Source organism: Mustela putorius, unplaced genomic scaffold, assembly GCF_011764305.1.
Source record: "Mustela putorius furo isolate JIRA1106 unplaced genomic scaffold, ASM1176430v1.1 tig00000765_pilon_pilon_pilon, whole genome shotgun sequence".
NCBI lineage: Eukaryota > Metazoa > Chordata > Mammalia > Carnivora > Mustelidae > Mustela > Mustela putorius.
Window position 1 is genome coordinate 3131175 of NW_025421470.1, and position 20316 is coordinate 3151490.

General features: G+C 60.9%; 1 protein-coding gene across 6 annotated transcripts in view; it reads right to left on the reverse strand.

Moving 5' to 3' along the window:
- Positions 1–9156: 9156 nt before the first annotated feature.
- SLC37A1 (solute carrier family 37 member 1) overlaps positions 9157–20316 on the reverse strand; it is a 69215-nt gene continuing 58055 nt past the window's right edge. For all 6 annotated transcript variants that reach the window (XM_004762219.3, XM_045084442.1, XM_045084445.1 and 3 more), the window contains 5 exons: positions 19569–19642; positions 17022–17100; positions 12750–12847; positions 9668–9732; positions 9157–9257 (listed from right to left, as the gene is read on the reverse strand). In XM_004762219.3, the coding sequence (XP_004762276.1) occupies positions 9242–9257; positions 9668–9732; positions 12750–12847; positions 17022–17100; positions 19569–19642 (332 nt within the window). In that variant the 3' untranslated portion in view covers positions 9157–9241. The remainder of the gene's footprint in view (positions 9258–9667; positions 9733–12749; positions 12848–17021; positions 17101–19568; positions 19643–20316) is intronic.

The following is a 20316-nucleotide window of genomic DNA, read 5'->3' on the forward strand; positions in this document are numbered from 1 at the left end:
AGCCCCCGCGCACGCCTGTCCACGCTGAGAGCCCGGAGAGCTCCCTCTGCTGCCCACGCAGGGTCCCCGTTCCGGGAACGGGTCCTGGATTTCGGCTCCAGCTGGACTGGGGAGCCCTGGAGGTGCTAACTCTCTTCGTGCCCCCCACGCTGCATTTGCAAATGCTCCAGGGCGCTCTGGAGGAGCTGGCTCTGTCCTGGAGGGTGTCATTAACACCTCCCGTCTGTCATGGACTTGAAAGCCCTCCAGGAGCTCCCGGACCTGCTCAGAGCCCGCCCCCGGGCTCCTCTGAGTCACTGCCGCTTGGACGGTTTTCTTGCATTTCATATAATTTGGAGGAATCGATTTATCATTTCCCCTACTTGGTATTCTAGAGACCTCATTTTTCATTTCATCCTGCCGCTTCTAAAAATAAAGTTAGTGGTAACTTGAGTTTCTTACTCATTTCTCTTCCCTCCGACAGCAGGCGATTAGATTTATAAAATCCTGCGCTGAGGCGACGGGTGGGGACCAAGCGCCCCGGGCTCCTCCGTGGCACACGTGCCCTCCCCTCTGGTCATGTCCAGCTGGCGCAGGCAGGGAGGTGGGGGCGCCTGGGCTGGAGGCCCGCACCTTCTCCTCCTGGGCTGGGCCCCCAGCACCAGTGTGCCCGAGCGAGCACCAGATCTAATCCTGGGGGACCTGCCGTGTGAGGTCGCTCGACCTCTCCGGTGGCCTCGTCTGGGCAGTGGGGGAGATCAGGACGTGTGATCTTCGCTCCCACACGGCAAAGCACTGAGGTAAGTGGCTGGCTTAGGCGGGAAAGGGGCTTGGGGCACAATGACATGAATTTAGGATTTGCTTGAAACTATGTCGCATTATAAACCGAAAACGAAAAGGCCGGTGGAGAGGAAGCAGGTGTCGGGGTCACGGACGCGCCACTCCGAAACGGGCCGCTTGGGCGTAGTGACCAGTTTCAATAGAAGTGAGTTAAGAGCCAGCCTGTGCAGGAGGGACCCTCAGACCCCCTCCGCCCCCTGAAGGCAGGAGGTCAATCTTGTGGAAGGCGCCCTCCCTATCAGGAGGAAGAGATGCGTCCGTGTCCTCGTCACCAGAGGTGGGACACGGACAGCCCAGAGGCTGTATGAACAACACTCGTTACTTTTCTTGGCTAATTCACGACCCCAGCCCCAATTCTGCTTAGAATTCCTCCCGACCGGAAGGCCCCCCCAGTCACTTGTCTCGGTCCCGCCGTGCCTCTCTGACGCGGGGTCTCCCTGTGCAGGAGGCAGAGCCCGCTGGTCTTGCTGGTTTCTTTCTCTTCAGTTCATTATGGAGCGGCAGAGCCCACGTGAAAACATTTTGTTTTCTTTCTCCTGTTGTATCGGCCTCAGGTCGGCTGGATCCTCGGCGCAGCCAGAGGACTCGGGACCGAGGGCCTCCCCTCCCCTCGCGGGGCTGCTCAGCCCGTGCTCACGGGTGAGGCCGGACGCGGCAGCTCCTCCCGGGATCGTGTCTGTTTCGGTGAGCCCGGCCCTTCCCCGACAGGCGCGCAAGGCCCTGAAAGAGAGTCGTGGGGAGGCCGGGGCCCTGGCGGCGAACCCCGGCTTCGGCCTGGTGACCTCCTCGGGGCCGAGCTCCCTCGTTCCTCGTTAGGAGGAGGGGTGAGGAGTGGAGGGCACAGGTGCCTGGCCGCGTCGGGTCCCTCCTCCCTCCCCGGCCATCCGCAGGCTTTCCGGGTTTCTCGTGCCCCGGGAGGGACAGGCAGACGGGCGAGCCCACGGCCCACACCCCGGGAGGCGATGGGAGGGGTTTGCTGGGCAGCGGGCACGGCAGGGCCCCCAGCAGGGCCCGGACACTTCCTGCAGGGGGAGGTCCTGGGGGCGCCGGGGCCTCTCGCCGCGGCAAGGATTCTGGGCTGTATTCGAGCAAAAGGAAACATAACCCCAGGGCCCAGCTTTTGTGGCAGAAGCAGCCCAGCGTGCCCGCCGGCCCCCAGGCGTGGGGCAGCCCCTGGGCCACCGTCAGTGCCTCGCCGGTCATGCCCACGTCCCCACCCACACCAGGGTGTCTGGGCCCAGGGCCTGCTGGCCGCCTCCCCGTCTGCACAGGCCAGTCCTCCATCAGGGCTTCACGCCCAGCGGCCCGCCGCACCCGCTCTGAAGCCTGTGCGCTGTCTCGGGCCTCACACTCCCCCCTCCGACCCCTGCATGCCTCTGGCCCCCTCCCCGGCTCGGCGTGTCTGGAGAAACCCGGTCCCGGGTACCTGCTGGGGGCCCGCCCTGGGTCGGCCCATCACGACACTGGATTCTCTGCTCAACTCTCCCTCACGGGAGGCCGCCTGCCCTCGGATAACGCCGTGCCCTCTGCGGTGCCCTCAGCGCGGCCAGTTTCTGCCGGAGGCCGGCCTCCGTCCACGGCGCGGCTCGCTTGCTTGCTGCTTGCGGTCTGTGGTCCCCCGCTCCTGGGTGCAGCCCCGTGGGTGCACCCCGCCTGTCGCTGTCCCCACGCTCCCTCGGCACTGCGCGAAGCGTGTGTGTTGAGGGAATGTGTGAACGAATGGACGGCACCAGCCCACCTGTCGGGTCTGCGATCCTGCCGTCCGGCTCCCCGGAGCTGGCTTCACGGGGCTTGGCTTCAAGGACAAGGGGCTCCAAAGGACAGCTTGTAGAGCTGGTGACATCCCAGGTCACGGAGGGGCGGCGGGTGCTGGGCTCAGGACGCGTCTCGGAAACACGGACTCCAAACACAGCCGTCCCGGGCGACGCCAGCCCGCCGAGCGGGTGTCTCCGCTGCTACAATCAGTCAGCTTTAGTGCTCCTGAGTCTGAAAGTACGACACGTTCATGGCCAGACACGTGGATGATACAGGGAGACTCTGTCTACGTCAGGTTCCCCCAGAGACAAGCAGTGGGGAAACACGGATGGGGACACACACGCGTACCACACACACACCATGTAAACACAGACACACACACACAGACAGGCAGGTACACACTTACACAGACACACATACAGACGTGTGCTCACACGCGCACGTGCACATGCACATGCACACACACGCCCGCACACACACCCCTACACACAGACCTGCACGCACACACACTTACAGACATACAGACACATGTGCTCACATGCGCGCGCATACACACACACACACACACACACACACATACTCTTGGGCAGGAGCGGACACTGATTCATGGGCAGGATGTCTCGTTCTCCAGGGAAACCTCAGTTGTGCTCCGAAGACCTTTGGGGGATGGCGGCGCCCCCCCCCCCGCTCATCAGGACGTGGCTTCCGCCGTGGGAAGGCGTTCACGCACCCACCGGGGCCTCCCAGCAACGCCTGCATTAGTGTCTGGCCGCCTGGGGGGGCAGCCCAGCCGCGCTGACCCGGAGAGCCAGACTGCAGGAGCCTGGAAGACGGTCTGCGCGTCGGGCAGGGGCCGGAGCAGGGCACCGCTGTGGAGAGGACGATGGTGCAGGGAGCAGCCCTTGTGACCCGCAGACACCCGGAAAGACTCGCTGGGCTCCATGCAAACCCGTGTGCTCAGAATAAAGCAGATGTGTAAGGGCGGGGGCCCGGGACTATTTCTGGGGCGCTGGTAATACTCTATTTCTTGCCCTGGATACTGGCCCCAAGGCCACACAATTTATGATTTGTGACCTGTCTGTGAGGGCTTCAGGGGCTCCCAGGGCCCGGCACCAGCTCTCAGGGCAGAGAGGATGCACTTGTCTGTGGGGTCCGAGCTTACGGAGGAAACAGTCTCCCTGGCCCTTTCCAACAGGCTTCCGGCTTCTTGTGCGTCCGCCCAAGCCCCCTGTGTGGTGCCACTGGTGCAAACCCACACGGGGTCCGTCACATCTGTTCTCAGGCATCAGGACATGTTTTGGGCAGAATGATCAGCCTGTCTTAGGCCGTTTGCTTAGTCCGACTCAGAATAATGAAACGGGAGTCTAAACCGACCCGTGTTTAATCCTGGTGGCGGCGGGTCCCAGCGCTGACTGTGAGCCGTCTGGCGCTCCTGGGAGATCACCGGTAAATAAAATCTGCTGAGAAGAGGGGGAAGCAGGTTTAGGACCACTGTGTTGGGGCCTCGGCCTGGGAGGGGTGGGGGCTGCACACGTACACGTGCGTGCACCGAGAGGCTGTGTGTGGGCTCGCACGGCGCTGTTCCTGCCCACTCGCCCTTCCTCGCGGTTCCCGTGTGCGGAACTCGTGAAGACCCTTCCGATGGGCTGGAAACCGCCGGCCGTGGGTGCGGGCGCAGGAGGGATCGAGGAGTTCTGGCTTCACGGAGCTGGTCTGGACAGAGCCACTTTCTGTTCTTGGCCAGCGTCTCCACCCGAGACGTCCGGGGATGCTACCGAGCCGGGTGGCTCTCCCTGCAGGCAAGGTGCACGCCAAGGTCTTAGTCCTTACGGGTCGGTGCACACCGCTCTGGAACGTGCCGGCAAACAGTGCTGGGGGACTCGGGGCGTCCGGCTCCCAGGAAGTCGGTGCAAAGTGCAGCCTCCGTGCGCGTGCCCTTCCCACCCGCGTGCGCAGAAGCCTCGATGGACGCTTTGGTGCCGGGGCTGGTGTGGCTGTGGGGGAATGAAGCCACGGCGAAGGCTGGTGGGTGTGGGAGGGAGAAACCAGAGCTGTTCGTGGCCTATGTGGGACTCGGATCTGGGGACAGCGACGGCTCGGGGAGGTGTTCCGGGGTCAGCAGACCCCGACCACGGTCCCCGGTGAGGCTTCTTAGAGGAGCGGGACAGTGTGACGGGAAACCACGCTTTCCGGCCCACCGGTTTCTTCCTAATGTTTGTTTAACGAGTGGATGGATCAGCGGGTGATACAGGAAGTGCTGGTTTGCAGACACTAGCTCCAGCAGTTTGGGGCTAAAAGGGGCCCTGGAGCCAATCCATTAGGAAACCTTCATTTGAAATGTGAAGGTCTTGGGGGAGGAGGCTGGGGTGTGACCACTGGAGCCCAGGGGGGTCACGAGCTCTGAGACTTGAGAGCTGTGGTCGCACATCACCTGGGCACCGAAAGCCACTGAAGGACACACTTTGTGGTGTTACGGGACTCTCACCTCCGTCTGAAAACACACTAAGGAAGCTCTCGGGCTGGTGCACAAGCCGCTCCTTGTGCTGGACTCGAAGCCGATCAGGGAGCCGTGTGGACGCCACGGCCCGAGACCCTGACCCGCTTCAGGCCATGAGCACAGGCAACCTCTCTGTGCCTCCACTCGGGGCCCATCCACCTGAAATGCCCTCAGGGCCGGTCGTACGAGCTCTGACACCTCACAGAGTGTCTGATTCAGGCGTCCGGTCAGAACCTCAAACCGAGGCAGGGCCGTCTGGGGCGTTAACAAGCCGAGGTGCTGCCCAGCCCCGCCCCTGCCCGCCAGGACGACCGAGCCCACCAGCCCCGCCCCTGCCCGCCTCCTCAGGGGCAGGACGCGGCCCTTCTGCCCACGGCGGGGCCTGCAGCGGCCCAGCAGGGACAGGGCTCTCCGACAGGGACTCACGCGGTCCCGGGGTGTGAGTGTGAAGGGATGTTCCTGCCCCGTCCTGGGGCTGTGTCGGCTGGGACGGGGGCTCACCCGTTTCGGTTAGTTGGGATTCACGTTTGTGACGCGTGTGGCTCCTCCGTGGAGGACTCCGTGGTGTCCGGGGCCTGACGGAGCCGGCTCCCTCATCGGGAACGTGTTCCTGGGAAGGCTCCCGTGGTGCCCAGACCTCTGCTCTCGCAAGGACTCGGTGAAGTGTCTCCGCGTTGGCCAGCAGCTCCCCGCTGCAGGGGGACAGGCCCGGGGACGGGAACAGGGCCAGCAGCCCCAGACACACAAAGGACCCGCCTTCGGTGGCCGTGACCCCACGCTGGCTGGTGAACGGTCAGGGAGGGGGTTGACTGTCTGGAGGCTTTGCAGGACCAGCTCAGAGCCTGGGGACTAACCGTCGGCGGGAGGAGGATGTAGAACATGCCGGAATGGAAGCTCACGGAGTAGCACCTGAACTTGCCGCGTGCATCAAGGCAGGACCCCCAGGGAAGGGGAGACCGAGGGAGCACACCCCGCCTTCCTGCAGCCCCTGCCCCCGGACAGCGGCCGCCGCAGTCAGAGGCAAGGCTAGGGCCAGCCCAGCCCCCTCAGCCTCCGTTCTGTCTGGGCGGAGCGTCTGTGGGGCAGTGTCCTGGCACGCGACCCTCCAGCCACACGGGCTCTGCTCCTCGGAAGCCGGTGCCTGGGGTTCCGTGCTCTGCAGTTGCGGTGCTGACGGTCTGTCATGTGACCTCCGCGTTGTGGTTTCTAACAAGTCAGGTGGGACAGCGGAGCAGGCGCTGGGGGACCGGAGCCCAGCCGCTCCCCACGTGTCCCCACGATCCCACCTCCTAGAGCAGGACGGACTGTTTCAGTACCTTGAACAGCACCTTTCCCTGGGTTTTGAGCAAAGGGCCCTCGTTTTCATGTGGTCTTGGCCCTGGCTGGAGAGACACACCTGCCAGCTCGGCTGCCTGCACCTCCCAGCCTGGCAGGCCCGGGGGTGTCCCAGGAGTCAGGCCGCTGTGGCTTCTTGGGGACATTCCTCGTGACACTCCGTGAGGAATTCACAGCATCCCCCGTGCACTGCACCCACAGCCTCCAAGCCACACGCCCCGCAGCACGCCAGACCCCAGCACCCCGGCCAGCACCTAGCACACGGCCACCTGCTGGGCTGGGCTCTCTCCCGCTCCAGGTGCAATCAGCGCGGGGCCACTGCCGGCCACCAACTGTGGAAGTTCCCCACAGAGACCCGAGGAAGCATTTACACCCCCTACAGCAACTGGCACGATGTCTGTCCAACCCAACAGGCATTAGGACTTGAGCTGCTCCAGTTCATTTTTTCTAGTAATTTGTTTTACTGGGTCTCATTAGGCAGCTGGAGAGGGGTTCTGATTTCTGACTGGGAGGGGAGCTCGCAGGCGCGTCACCTCGGAAGGGCTCGGCTCCCGCACTCGGCCCTCCGGCGCCGTCACGAGCTCGCGTTTCAGATGCTCTGGGCGCTGCTCCCTCCCCAATCTTTTTTCGGGTTTGACTAGGAGAACTCATGGAGGGCCGAGTCACATTGCCCTGAGAACACGAGCCCGCATGCCGCACAGCCAGCCGCGAGCAGAGGGGAGTCATCGGGGCTTAGCCCAGATGCCCTCTCCTGTATCAGCGAGGACAAGTCCTCCGTCCGCGGCTCCGGCGTGTCTCAGCTAAACTGCCTTACACAAAGCTGCACGGACCCCTCGCTTTCTGATGTCGACTCCGCACCTCAACAGGCAGCTCGGGGGTGCAGAGTGGCCTTTCCTCTGTGGGCTGTGGGGACTAATACCCCAGCCCCCAGAGTTGGGAAAAATAGTCACCCCAAAGTGTCCTGTGGCCGAACCACCCAGGCTGGCGGCTGTGCTTTAACACAGGTTGGGGGGGGGCGGCGTTGACTAAAGGCCTTGCCGGGGAATAGGGCTGAGTTCTGGCCTCAGGGAGATCCTTCCGCAGGGCAGGGAGCAGCGGGCTCCGGTGGGTTGTTAGGAAGGAGTCTCTGCGTGTCCGCGAGTGCACGTTTGCTTCCGGTTCTGCCCTCTCCGTGTTGTGGACGCTGAAGCTGGAGCCCCGGCGCAGAGGCCGCGGGGCGAGCGGGACGCTGCCGGGGCGCAGCGAACGTTGGCCAGGCGGGGCGGGTGCCTGAGCCCAGGACGGGGAGGGAAGCCAAAAAGGAGCGACCCGGCCTGTGGGCTCGAGGTGAACAGCAAACACAAGACGGAAGGAACCAGAGTGGCAGGGACCCCCGTGAGCGGAGCCGGCCTCCCACGAGGAACAGCACGGTCCGTGCTTACGGGAGCCGCACTCCGCTTACTACTGCAACTTTCCAGCGTGTAAGTGACTTGTGCTATTATGCAAGCGAGCCTGTCTGGGGAGGACGATGGCCCCCAGCAGAGTCCTCATCTCTCTGGTCCTTCTCCAGAGAGCCCGGAGCAGAAGCCTCCATGGGGACGGTGGGGAACCGGGCTGGACTCCCGTCGGGGGCAGTCTGTGCCGTGGCCAGGAAGGCGTCCGCTGCCTGTGCCTGGGGAGAGGCTCTGGGAGCCTGCCCCATGCCGTGCAATTCCTGGTGCAGCCGTGTCCTCCCCTGCATCGAGGACAAATCTCAGAATGTCCCTTAAATTGCATGATTTTCAAAATAGCCTGTTTGCTGGGGCCTGGGCTCAGCCACTCCTGAGCAGGGTGGCCCCTGCTTTGCTGGATGCTGTAAACGGCCTCAGCCTCCAGCCGCGGAACTCGGGGCGGTGTCCGACCCCGGAAAACAAGAACACACAGCACGTGGGGTTCTCTTTTGTTAACAGTGGAAACGGGAGCAGACACAGTCAACATTCTGCTTGAACTGTTTTAAAAAAGACTATTTTATTTCAAAGAGCAAATGAGTATTTTCCTGGCAACAAGTCGGAAAACAAGTGGCCAGAGGAGAGTCAGGTGTCTTAATAAATAAAAAATGCCATTTATGTTTCTAAAACTTCTAGAACACATAGCACATCCTCAATAAATAAGCCCGCACTGGTGCTACATCACTAGAGACAGTCCCAGGTGTCTGGGTGCCCGCCCGCCCCCCAACCACGTCATCCCCGAGACCTGCGGGGACAGCAGCCGCGGCAGCCTCCGAGCGTGGACCCCAGACATGTCCGGGTGTCCCGGCCGGCACTCCCGGGGCCTCTGGATGGCTTCACGGCTGCTTGCTTCCCGCCGGCTAGAGCTCAGGCCCGCAGAGCAGGAGGAGGTGCTGCGACAGTCCTCTGGGTGCTGGGGCGGCTCTGAGTTCCGTCTTGGTGTCGGTTTCCTCCGTCCTCTCAGAGGCTGGGCCCCGCGCTGGCTGCATTCGGGCACCTGCTGCGGGATCGGGTCCCCGCCAGCGTGCGCTCACCCACTCTTACATTCCAGACCGAGACACCTGAGACACCCCGGCTCTCGAGCACCCCCACCAGTCCCGAGCAGCTGCCGGGGTGCCCGCCTGTCCCGCCGTGCGTCCCAGACTCTGCCGTGGACACAGCACTTCCCGCACCTCCTAGTCGCCGTCGCGAGTCCCACGGCTCGACCGAATAGGACCCGGACTTCTCAGGGTGGCTTTTGTGTCTTTTCCAGGGGTGTGTGCAAAAGGCAAGGGTAAACCATTCTTTCCAACACAGGGTCCTTTATTTGAACGTTTCCTGGACAGTGTGTGAAGGACAGGCGCAGCCTCCCTCCAGGGGACTCGAGGGGTCAGTGTTCCTTGAACCTGGAAGAGGATAAAAGGGCAGCTGGTGACACAGCCGGCGACGGTCACAGGCCAGACGCTGCATCTGGGCAGGACGTGCAAACCCTGCAGAGCCAGTTTCTTTCCTTCCCGATGGGGTCTTCAAAGCCACGTGGAGGGGGCAGCCCCGGGGGACAGAGGATGGGAGACAGAGGCGCGCGCAGGACACCCGCAGCCGAGACTATCTCTGTCACAAAGCTGCAGCTCCAAGACAACAAAGAAGGCAATTTCCCTGATGTTTTTCCCAGATTTTGAGGAGAGAGGACCGCCACGGCCACCCCAACACTGGGAAAAATGAGCGTGAACGAGACGTGCAAAGTCGGGGACGTGGGAGGGTTCGCCGGAGCGGCCTCTGACCTGGCGCTGGGAAGTCGGGAGCGGGGGGCACTTACAGAACTTGGTCCCCGGCCGCAGACCCCGGGCAGCTCAGCTCCTTGTGAATGAGGCGGATCAGGAACTGCACCCAAACGGAGAGGAGAGACGGTTACTGCGGCAGGGAGCCTGCGTCCCGAGAGGCGGCCTCCACGCCACCTGCCGGGCTGCCCGTGGGGACTCTGAGGCTCCTTCAGGACAGAAAGGACTCAGAGGCCCACAGATGCCGCGCTCCTGGAGCTAAGGCTGTGAGGACAGAGCTCAGCCTAACATTTCTGGGATCGAGTAATGTTCAAAACGAAAGGAGTCCAATCAAAAGATACCCGAATCAGAAACGGAACAAAGACAAGGTGACCCACGACGGCGGAGACCTGCAGGGTTGGGTACTGGAGAGCCGTGCAGGGACCCTGAAAGCCCAGTGAACATCTCCTGGGCCCTGGCACCGGGAGGCTGGCCAGGCCGTCTCTGGAACAGCCGCATCTTATCGGGAAGCTTCTGGGGGAGCTCCTGGCTCTGGCGGGCCCCTCGCCCGCGGCCTCTGGGGCGGCTGCGGGAATAAACCAGGGACAGCTTGCGTCACCTGCCGCCGTTCCCTCGAACTCCCTCCCGCTCACAGGGCCGAGTCACTTTCCAGAGCCGGACTAATGGCAAAGCCGGACACCGGCGAACTGGCTTTGCTGTTGCGGCTGTGGGTCTGGTCTTCCCGCGCGCCGGCAGCAGCCCCACAGGAGGGCCCCGTGTGCAGGGCCTGGTTTTGGTGGTCCCCCCCTCTTCCAAGGTGGCCGGTGCCCTTGGGCCCAGAGGGACGGCGGGCTGGGAGAGGCCCAGCACAGCTTGAAAACCCACGTGGCTCTGCCGGGCCCGGCTCAGGTCGGAGCTCTAGGGGCAGGGACACTTTTGTCTCCGAGGCTTGCGTTTCCAGCAGGAGCTCGAAGTCCCTCGTACGCCACGAGATCGGGCGGAAGAGAACAGGTGTGTCCCCCGCAGAGAAGCACGGCCGGCTGCTCTCTGTGCCCCTCCAGCCGTGCGCGTGCGCTTGGAGTGGGAACGCAGGGAGTGCGTCGGGCGCTCAGTACGCGAACATACCCGCAGGCAGAAAATAACCGGAAGGTGGTGACAGGGACACTTCTGCTGGGCAAGCTGGGACCCCGAGCCCCCAGCTCACCAGCATCTCCTGCTCTGCGGGAGCTGGAACCGGACCGTGGCACGCGCCACCGAAGCCCACGTGCGGAGGAGCCTCCGGTTACACGACACGGATGGGGGGAGGGGAGGGGAGGGGAAGGAAGGGGAGGGGAGGGGAGGGGAGGGGAGCGGAGGGCAGAGGAGGAGGACGACGACCGGTGCATCGTGTGACACGAAACAGTGCGGATGGGGGCAACGGCTCCGAAGGTCAAAGGTCAAAGGTGATGAAATGCCGTGCCTGTGGGGACACCAGCCACCTGGAGCCCCCGTGACATGCGTCCGCAGGTGTAAGACCACACACGTGACAGCACGGCCATCACGCTCACGCTCCCCAGACAGTCCTACAGGGCGCCCGGATCTGACCCCGCCGGCTGACCTGCCCGGGCTGCCGAGCTTCTCAGTCCCAGACGGGCGGGGTCCAGCAGACACACGACCGATGCGTCCCGAGTTCAGCCCACCCCCCACCGCCGGCCCCCGCTGCGGGGCGGCCTGTCTCCTGACACCGCTGTCTCGCCGGGGCCGGTCCTGCTTCCTTCCGGTTATCTTCTGCCTGCGGGTATGTCCATGTTCTCGTCTCTGTCCTTCTGGAGCCGAGACACGTCGGTCTGCACGCTCTGTGGCTGCCCGGCTGGCACCGGGGCCCCTCCTGCTCTCGAGATCCCACCCGGGGGGCTCAGAGCAGACCACCCGTGTGTGCTCCATTCTGTGCGTGGTCTCCCTCCGACAGAGCCTCCGCCTCACTGTCCAAGCCACCCCCGGACTTGGCGCTGTCTGCTCGCCGAGCTCGCCCTGCTCTGTGCCCAGGGCTGTTCCTCCCCGGACAGCTCTCGTGGCGTCTCGCCTGCTTACTGTACGTCCGTCTGGTCCTCGTCTTCTTGGACCCACGTGCCCGTGTTGCCGGTGAGGCGCCCGCTGGAGCCCAGCCCGACACCTCCTGTCCTCTCCCCTGGGGCACAAGCAGTGGTCCCCCCGTTTCTGAGTGGGCGACTCGGCCGTGGCTCCAGCCGGGGCCTCAGTGCTTGTCTATGCTGTCTCGATGCCGTGGGCCCTGTGGACACCCTGCCTCTCCTCGGGCTGCTGGGCGGCTGGGAGGGACGGATGAGCTCCCAGCACTGGCGAAGGAGTTTCCTTCCAGTCCTCGAACAGCCCTCCCTGGTGGAGTCTCACCGCCACCGAGCTGAAATGATCTGGGGACGCTGACGTGGCCACACCCTCAGACACCAACATGGAACAAACACTCTGAGAAGCTGCGTCTTCAAACCCAACAGGCCCCGAGTTGAACGGTGGCACTGGATTCTGTCTGAAACCGGGAGCCCTGGAGTTAAAATCCGAGCCTTGGTGTGATCCACGGAGCTGAGATTTCCAAATCCCCAACTTGCTTCCGGGCGGGGACTCTGCCCACCAGCCACCGCGGTGGGGGGGGGGGGGAGCGCTGCACACTGGTGACTCGGGCCGGGTCCTGTCTGCCCCCGCAGCAGCCCGAGTCTCGGAGCCTCTCCCCGCAGCCTCCGCTCTTCTTTCCCACCCTCTGGGTGTTGGGAGTCGGGCACCTTCCACACTTCCACACAGGGCTGCTGGACGCGGGGGCACTGGGGCGAGGGGGATCGCTGTGCGGGAGGTGGGTCATGGCCTGCCACTGCCTCTGGTCCCCTCGACAGTCCTGTCTCGGGTGCCATTGGATGCCCGTCTAGCCACCAGAGAAGCTACACGACAGCCGGCAGACAACGCGGCTGGGGCCCAGGGCCAGGGTGCCCCTGCTCTCTGCCTCCTACCGGCCCGCCCGAAGCTGCACAGCAGGACATGTGCTCCGACCACGCAAAGGCAGGCCTCACATCATGAGCGCAGGCCAAGTGTCCCCGAGGCCCACAGCTCCCCTGGAGAAGCGTCCCCAGAGTGCAGTCAACAACCAGAGAGACTCACCAGTAAGGCGCAGGCGTCGGCGAACATCAGCATGTAGAATACGTTGTTCCACCCAGACGGGGACAGGAGCCCGGCCAGCAGAGGGCCCAGGGCTGCTCCTGGGAGGGGCAAACAGACACACGTGAGCCATGTGAGGAAGACTCCGGAAGGCGTACCCAGGCCCCGTGCGCACACAGCACGGTGCTCAACACCTCCCGCTCTGTGAATGAGAAACGCAGTAGAAGCAGCTCCTTCTCCCTCTCAGGCTGGGCGGGTGGAAAGCCCTCCAGGGCCCCGCACGGTGGGGCGTGGCTGGCTCCACAGTCTCTGGAAACAAATCTGAAAATTTGTATTGACCCTAAAACGTTCATTCTCTTGGTCCAACAATCCCAAAGGAGAACTACGGAAGAGCCCCGCATCGGGTGCACGACGTCTGACCGACGCGCACATACGCAGTGCGTCACTGCAACCGGGCAGGAGCAAGGTGCGGCCGCCGCGCCCGTGCGGACGTCCTCACTCCGACAGCAGGGAGCGGGGCGCACCGCCCGGGGCTCTCCCTCTTCAGGGAACGCCGCACACCGAATACACAGCCCCGTTGACGGAGGGTGTGTCTGTCGTCTGCCCCCAGCGGTCCGGGCAAACCCGCGTGTGTATGTTCTCATGCGTGCGCGTGTTACAAATGCACGCGTGGGAAAGGCGATGAGGCAGGCGCAGGATATGGGAATTCTCCACATCGCTTCTGCAACTTCTACGTAAGTCTAACATCATGTCAAAATGATTTTTGAGAGACTCTAAAAATGAAAGAAAGCAAATATTCCTCAAAATGCCTGAAGATACCCAAGAACGCAGCAGCAGTTCAGGTATTTCCTGTCCGAAAAGCGACGGGAGTAGATTACGACCCGTGCACAGGCTGCGTCACCGTTTCGGCCCGGTAAGAAGCACAAAGTTATCCTGACACCTGACCCCGAGCGGCAGGAGTACGGGGTCCTTCCCACTTCGCGTGCACTAATGTTGTTCCACGTGTTTACAGACAGCCCTTACTACTTTCCTACCTGAGAAGATCACGTGTGTGTTAAGTCTCAGAGAAGCTTCCGGTAAACACGGTGGATCGCTCCCCTGTGCTCATTTCTACATGTCCCAACACCGACATATGCCACAAATGAATTTAACAAATTACGAGCCACAGAGACAGGGCAGATGGGAGACGGCACCGGCCCTGGAGGACGGACTTTCAAGGGCACGACAAGGACACGGGCTCCGGTCTCCTTGCCGGAGGGAGACGGCCTGAGGACCCCTTGCTCGTAGCCAGGCCTGTGCACACGCGGAGGCAGGGGAGGGTGGGAGCGACTCTTTCATGAGGAAAGACTGGCCACGCCCCTCCACTCTCCTGACCCAGGCTTTCTCCTCGGTCAGCGTCACTCCAGCGGAACAGCCCCTCCGACTGTGAGCAGAGGCCCTGGGCTCGGGGATTGGGGGTGGGGGGGCAGTGACTGAGTCAGGGAGCGCAGGGAAGGCCAGCGCCTCCACCAAGCAACCCCGACCCCCAACGACGGCAGTGCCGTCCCGAGGCCCACACCCCAGCCGGCCCCGGGCTCTCCTCCTCCAGACTCCGGTCTGATCCCGCGGCCGTGAAGACCAGCGGCTGATACATCCCACGCACAAAGGGCTTCTAGGAAGTGCTTGGTGGCTCGGTCTCAGATACGAACCTGTGGAGGGCCGGCCGGATTCGTCTGGGTCTGAGGAAAGCCCCAGAGCAGCAGGGGGGAGGGCTACTGGGAGGAAGCGAGCAAACTGCGGAGGCGGAACGGCCCGGAAACCGAAACAGCCTCAGAAAATGGATAGAAAATTAAGTCGGATCACACGATAGTCTCACGTTTATACCTGAAAACCGGTATCAGCAATCACACGATTCAGTCTGACGCATGCTGCGTCCAAGAACGGACGCTAGGCTCTCCCTCCCCCACAGCACCCACGCTCTCCCTTCCAACGCCGCACAGTGGCTCCCACAGAGAAGGGTGGTGCCCAGGGCCGTCCTGCCTTCAACGGCACAGTGATCAGAGAACACACCGACAACGTTCACAAGCACGTCCACGGGGTGGGTTCTGAGATGCGTGCCCCTTGGCACACAGAAAGATCTGGAAATTTGCCGGGAAGGAGACGGGAACTCCAGAGGTGTGCACTGACACCAGCTCAACCACGCTGTCTGGTCAAAGGGATAAGGAACGTTCCACACTGTGGCCGTGCGTGGCTGTCCAGGAAGTGTAACAAGATGAATCTCGAGAAAGCTATGTCAGTTATCTATCAAAATCTCCAAAATCTCCAAAATGTGTGGAATGAGAACTAATCACTGGTTGTCAAATAAAGGTATAAAACTGGAAAAAAAGCCCCACAGAAAATGGGATGCACGAAAAGGGCAGAAAAACGCTGATGGATGTTAACATTACGGCAACCAAAGACGAGGTTGGAAAGTCAAGTCAAGAACAGCTCTGAAAGCAGAGAAAAGAGAAAAAGACGGGAGAGAAGGAAAAAAGAAAAAAAAGGAAGGATTAACCCAGGAAGGGTAACCTCTGATGAATCAGTTTTCCAAGAATTAAAAACAGACAGCAGTGGGGACACGTGTGCCCCGAAACCGCAGAGGGGGGGCCGCCAACGCTGGAGGCAGGAAGGACTTGAGGCTCCGCGTCGGTGCGACAGCAGAGGGCGTCCAGGCGGGACGGCGGCTGTCTCCATCCAGCTACACACAGGGCGGTGGGCGCCGCCAAGAGAAAATCCGAGTGTCCGACTCTTGGTTAGGGCTCAGGTCATGATCTCATGGGTCCTGGGTTCGAGCCCCACACTGGGCTCAGTTCAGCTCAGCGGGGAGTCTGCTTCTCCCTCTGCCCCCCACCAGGCTCTCTCTCTCTCTAATAAATAAATAAGTGAATCTTAAAAAAGACAAAAGCGAACCTCTTTAAAGAAAAAAAAAAAGAACCCTAACAAGGCTGGTAACACCGGACTCTTGTACGCCTGGGGACCTGGGAGTGTTCCTGCCGTTTGTACTGGGTTCAGATTCTGTCCGTCTTGAACGGCAGGGATAAACAGGGACCAGCGGCCCGCAGCCCCCTTTGCCAGCGGCTGACTTCAGCGAAAACCTGAGCACGCTTCTGTCACACGGAGGGAAAGTACCCGCAGCCAGTGCCGGGCCCGTCCTCCCTCTGCAGCCAGAGACCCGCGGGCACACGCCTCCACGCCCGCGGCCCCCAGGTCCGCGCACACTTCGGACCTGTTCATGTTTGTAAAGGCCGGACACGGGGACCCTGTCCTCTCCCACCCACCCGCGGTCCTCCCCATGCCGCGCACTCCTACCGTCCGTGTGCGTGCCATGGTTAGGTCCTAGCAAACATCAGGTTTTCACAGTAACAACTGTTAGGAGCTCCTTTTTTCATTATCTAAACTTGTCGATAACAATTATCTGAACTCTGCGGCAACGGCATTCATCAAATTTCCCTCGGCTGGTTTTTATCATAAATTATTAACGTGAATTGGCAACTCTGCTGAAACACTAACTGAACTTTAAGTGACTCTGAGACCTGTATTTTTCCATTCATAAAAATGATTAGTAAATTATCGAGTACATGTGAGCACATTTATGACCTGAGAGATATTTCCCGTTTTGCCAAGTTAGATTTTATACACGTATTGTGTATTGGGATTAAATTTTGAAATAAGTTCCCTCTGTCCAATCAGCTAAGAAAGGGGACCTCCTGTAAGTCTTTGCTGACGTCTTCATTCCCTGTGTCTGCAGAGAACCATCGTGTCTCACCGCTCTTTCTTCTGGACTCTGCCATTTATAAGACTCTGATGCCCAAATCCCATATCAACCTTTGCGTTTTTAGATTATGGTGTTCCACTCATTTGTAGACAAAAAAAGATACTTTTACTAGCACGATGATACCATCAAACTAAAAATAATCTCTGATTCTTGAGAAATAATCTTTTTTTGAATTTTATTTGTTTTTAAAGTAAAGTTTATGCCCAGTGTTGGACTTGAACTCACAACCCTGAGATCAAAAGTGGCATGTTCTACCGATGGAGCCAGCCAGGTGCCCCAATAATCGTCTTTCTTTTAGAATAAGCATTGTAACAATAGCGTAAACAGTGTTTTATGCAGTTAAAAAAAAAAAAGGCCAGCCCACCCTAATATTACCGAAACATCTGGAATCCTTGGCATCTGGTTAATCGGGATGTGACAGGGTGGACAGTGTGGTTCCCCATGACCATGATGAACTCTTAGAGCTAAAAACACCCACGCACCTACAGAGCCGGTCCCGTCGATGATGGCGGTCACAGTGGCGAGGGCGTGCGAGTTTCCCTTGAGACTTTTGTGCGTGCCCTGGGAGAGAGGGGACAGCAAACGTGAGGCACATCCAGCAGCCTCAGCGAGAAACGAGCCCGCACCTTCTTACAGCAATTTGCCTTAACAACTTGGCAAAGCAGTTCAAAACATGGGGTGTTTTTCCGTCAGAAATTTAAACTCTACTCTATTCCAACTTACTTTGGAAAGGTACATGAAGTTTAAGGGTTTTCAACAGTAAAACCTCATCAGACATCTCTGTCCAAACATATTCTGGTTGAAAGAACTCTCAGAATTTTTCCTTAAGCAAATATTTACTCAGCACCGCCCACCAGCCAGTGGGGAAGACAGACCCACGGACGCCACTCGTCCCTGCCCTGAGCTACGCCAGCGTTAACGCCCACTTCCCCGTTCCTGCGAGGGGCTTTCTGGGACATGTGCCGGACGGCTCTGTACCACCTAAACGCCCACCCAGTTCTCAGCAAATGCCCAGGAGGGTGGGGAGGCAGGCAGGACCCAAGAAGCCAATGTGGGGAGTCACCAAATCCTAAATGACAGACCCACAGGAGCTCTGGTTTTCAGAAAGCAAGACAAAGAGACGGGAGAAAGAAGCACACACTGAGGACGATAAAGGAAGAAAAATTAATTGGGAGAAATGGTGCCCAGATGCCTAAACTACACACATAAACCCGAGACAGTAAGTACAGGTGCTTGTGTGTGTGTCCACGGAAGTATACAAAATAAAGCACATCCATGAAGCGATAACCAGCTGTAATCCACATTTTCTGGAGTTGGGAGTCCCTCTTCTATCCTCTGATCCCATGGGGCAGACGACTGTTAGTGGTCTGGTGTGGACCCTTCCAGAATGTTCTGTGCCCCGTGCAGGCAAGAGCATGGGTGCACCCTCAGCACAAAGGGGGGCCTGCTGCTGGACTCCCCTGTGCCCCTCCTCTGCTTCTCTCTGCTGACCCGGCACAGCAGGGCCTCAGCTCGTCTCGGGTGGGGAGGACGGGGCAGGAGCCGCTGAGCAGGGCACAGTGTCGGGCAGACGCCTGGCCCTGGAGGAGGGGTGGGGGCAGGTGTGGGGTTCGCAGCCGCCTGGGTTGCCAAGTAGGAGAATGAGCGAGTGGCCGGGAAGTTCGGGGTCTGATTCTAGAAGGACTTGAGAGAGGTGTGTCCCTGGGGCGGGGGTTAGCGAAGTTCCGGGGCCTCGGAGGCCTGATGGGGGGGGGGTGCCAGGCCAGATGCCCGAGGAGGCCGGCCGTCCTGCCCACCCGACGACAAACCAGCTCTGGGGACCTGCTTATGAATTTAAATGAGCTTTTACTTTTAGAGCAGTCTCAGGTGCGCGGACCTGTGGCCCAGATCGCACACGGGGAGTACGTGTCCTGTACCCACTTTCCCGCGCCCCAGCTGCTGCAGCAAAGGTCCCGACACCTATGTGCCAGGATCCCCTAACAGGCGGGCTTTTAGCTAATGGTTACTTTAGGTCCTTCTGTCCGGGACACCACACGATGTTCCGCCAGCACGCCTTCTGACGGCGTCTGACGCCTGCCCTCTCTCGGATGCCGTCGCGAGCGGGATGCCCCTCTGCAGGGATGCTGGGTGGTGGGTCTGGGGACGGAGGCCACAGAGGGGAGGTGCCACCTTCACGGCACATGCCCAGGGTGCAGGCTGTCACACCCTGTCACTGCCAGCACTGACCTTGGTTCCCTGGCAGGGGGCAGGGTCTGCCAGGTCTCCCCATAGCTACATGGTTCCCTGCGCTGGGAGAAGTCGCTGTGTGCAGCCCACACCTAAGGACAGCGAGGCGTGCCCCCCTCCCTGAGGACAGGGCACCCAGTAAAGTCTTCTCTACGGGACATTTGTTTCTTTTCTCCCGTTTATTTAGGGAAACGACTTTTTAAAGGACATTTTGTATCTTGGTGCAGTGTTCCCTAAAGGTGGGGGCATCTGACGACTGCCTGAAACGTCCCTCCTGTCAGGTGGATGACGGTGGCCCTGCCTCCACGGGGTCCCAGAGCATGGGGGCCGGGCTCTCCTGATCCCTAGTCCTAGGTCACGTTGTCAGCACCCTCTTCCTCTGGGAGGAGGGGGCACGGTAGTTCCTCTGGATCCCAGGGCAGACCAGCAGAGGGCGGGCCAGGCACAGCGGTGGCCCGGTGAAGGGGGAGCCGACCCCACTGGGTCTCTGATCTGGGGCCCCGCGGCCGGGCTCCAGGGCGCAGCGTCACCAGCCCCCGGGTTAAGCAAGGGCAGCACAGAGGGGGCCAGCGAGCTGGATTCTGACCTCGGGCCTCACACGAGTCCCTCAGCTCTGCTGGGACGGACTGGGGGCAGCATCTCCCTGCATTTGCTTCGGAAGAGACTTAGGAGCACGGACTCCTTCCCAGAGGAAAGCTGCTTCTATCAAGACACGGTTTTACTGAGAGTGACCGTGTCTGCCAAGGACGACAGCAGGGACGGGCTCCTGCCTCCGCTCTGTGCTCAGCCGTGGGGCCACTCACCAGGTCGGCGGAGACGGCGGTCGTGATCAGGGCGTACGGCCCGCTGACCAGGGCCCCGCTCAGGAGCAGCATGGCTGTGGGAAACCAGAAACCAGAGGAGGCATTTAGGAGCAGAGCAGTGCCCTCTGGGAGAGCCTCCCCAGCCTCAGCTGCCCTGGGGTGAGCAGCCCAGGGTCAGGCGCAGGGCTGGCCTGAGCGGAAGGCGGGCGCAAGGGAAGGCGGCCCACGCGTCTGGGGAGTGGACACGCTGGGCCAAGCGCGGTGGGCATCTGCCTTCAAACCTGCCCACGGAGCTCTGGAAGTCCTCTCATGCACCCCCAAAGGCTCTTGGCTGTGTCCGGAGGACCTGGTACTCCTGCATCCTCAACCCTCAGCGGGGACAGCTGGGGACCTCCCAGGAGTAAGCAGAACCCTGGTGTCCAAAGCATGACCGTGCCCTGGGCATGCCAGGGCTCCCTATCATTGGTGCCAGCACTGTGCCAACTCCAACCACGGCCTTCTCTTCAGAGAAAAGGGCCCCCTCTCTCTCTAAGCGCCCACAGTCACTGGTGGCAGTCCCTGAGGGGAACCCGGAGACCCAGTGCAGCTGAGTTCCTGAGGGCAGGATAACATGATCGTTTCTGAACACACGCGTTCTATGCCACCCCCCAGGCTCATTTTCTCAAGCGTCTGGTTCACACTGTAGGCAGAAGCCGCTGGACCAGTGGGTCATGGGGAACCCCACGGTCCCATGCGTCAGTGACCTGCC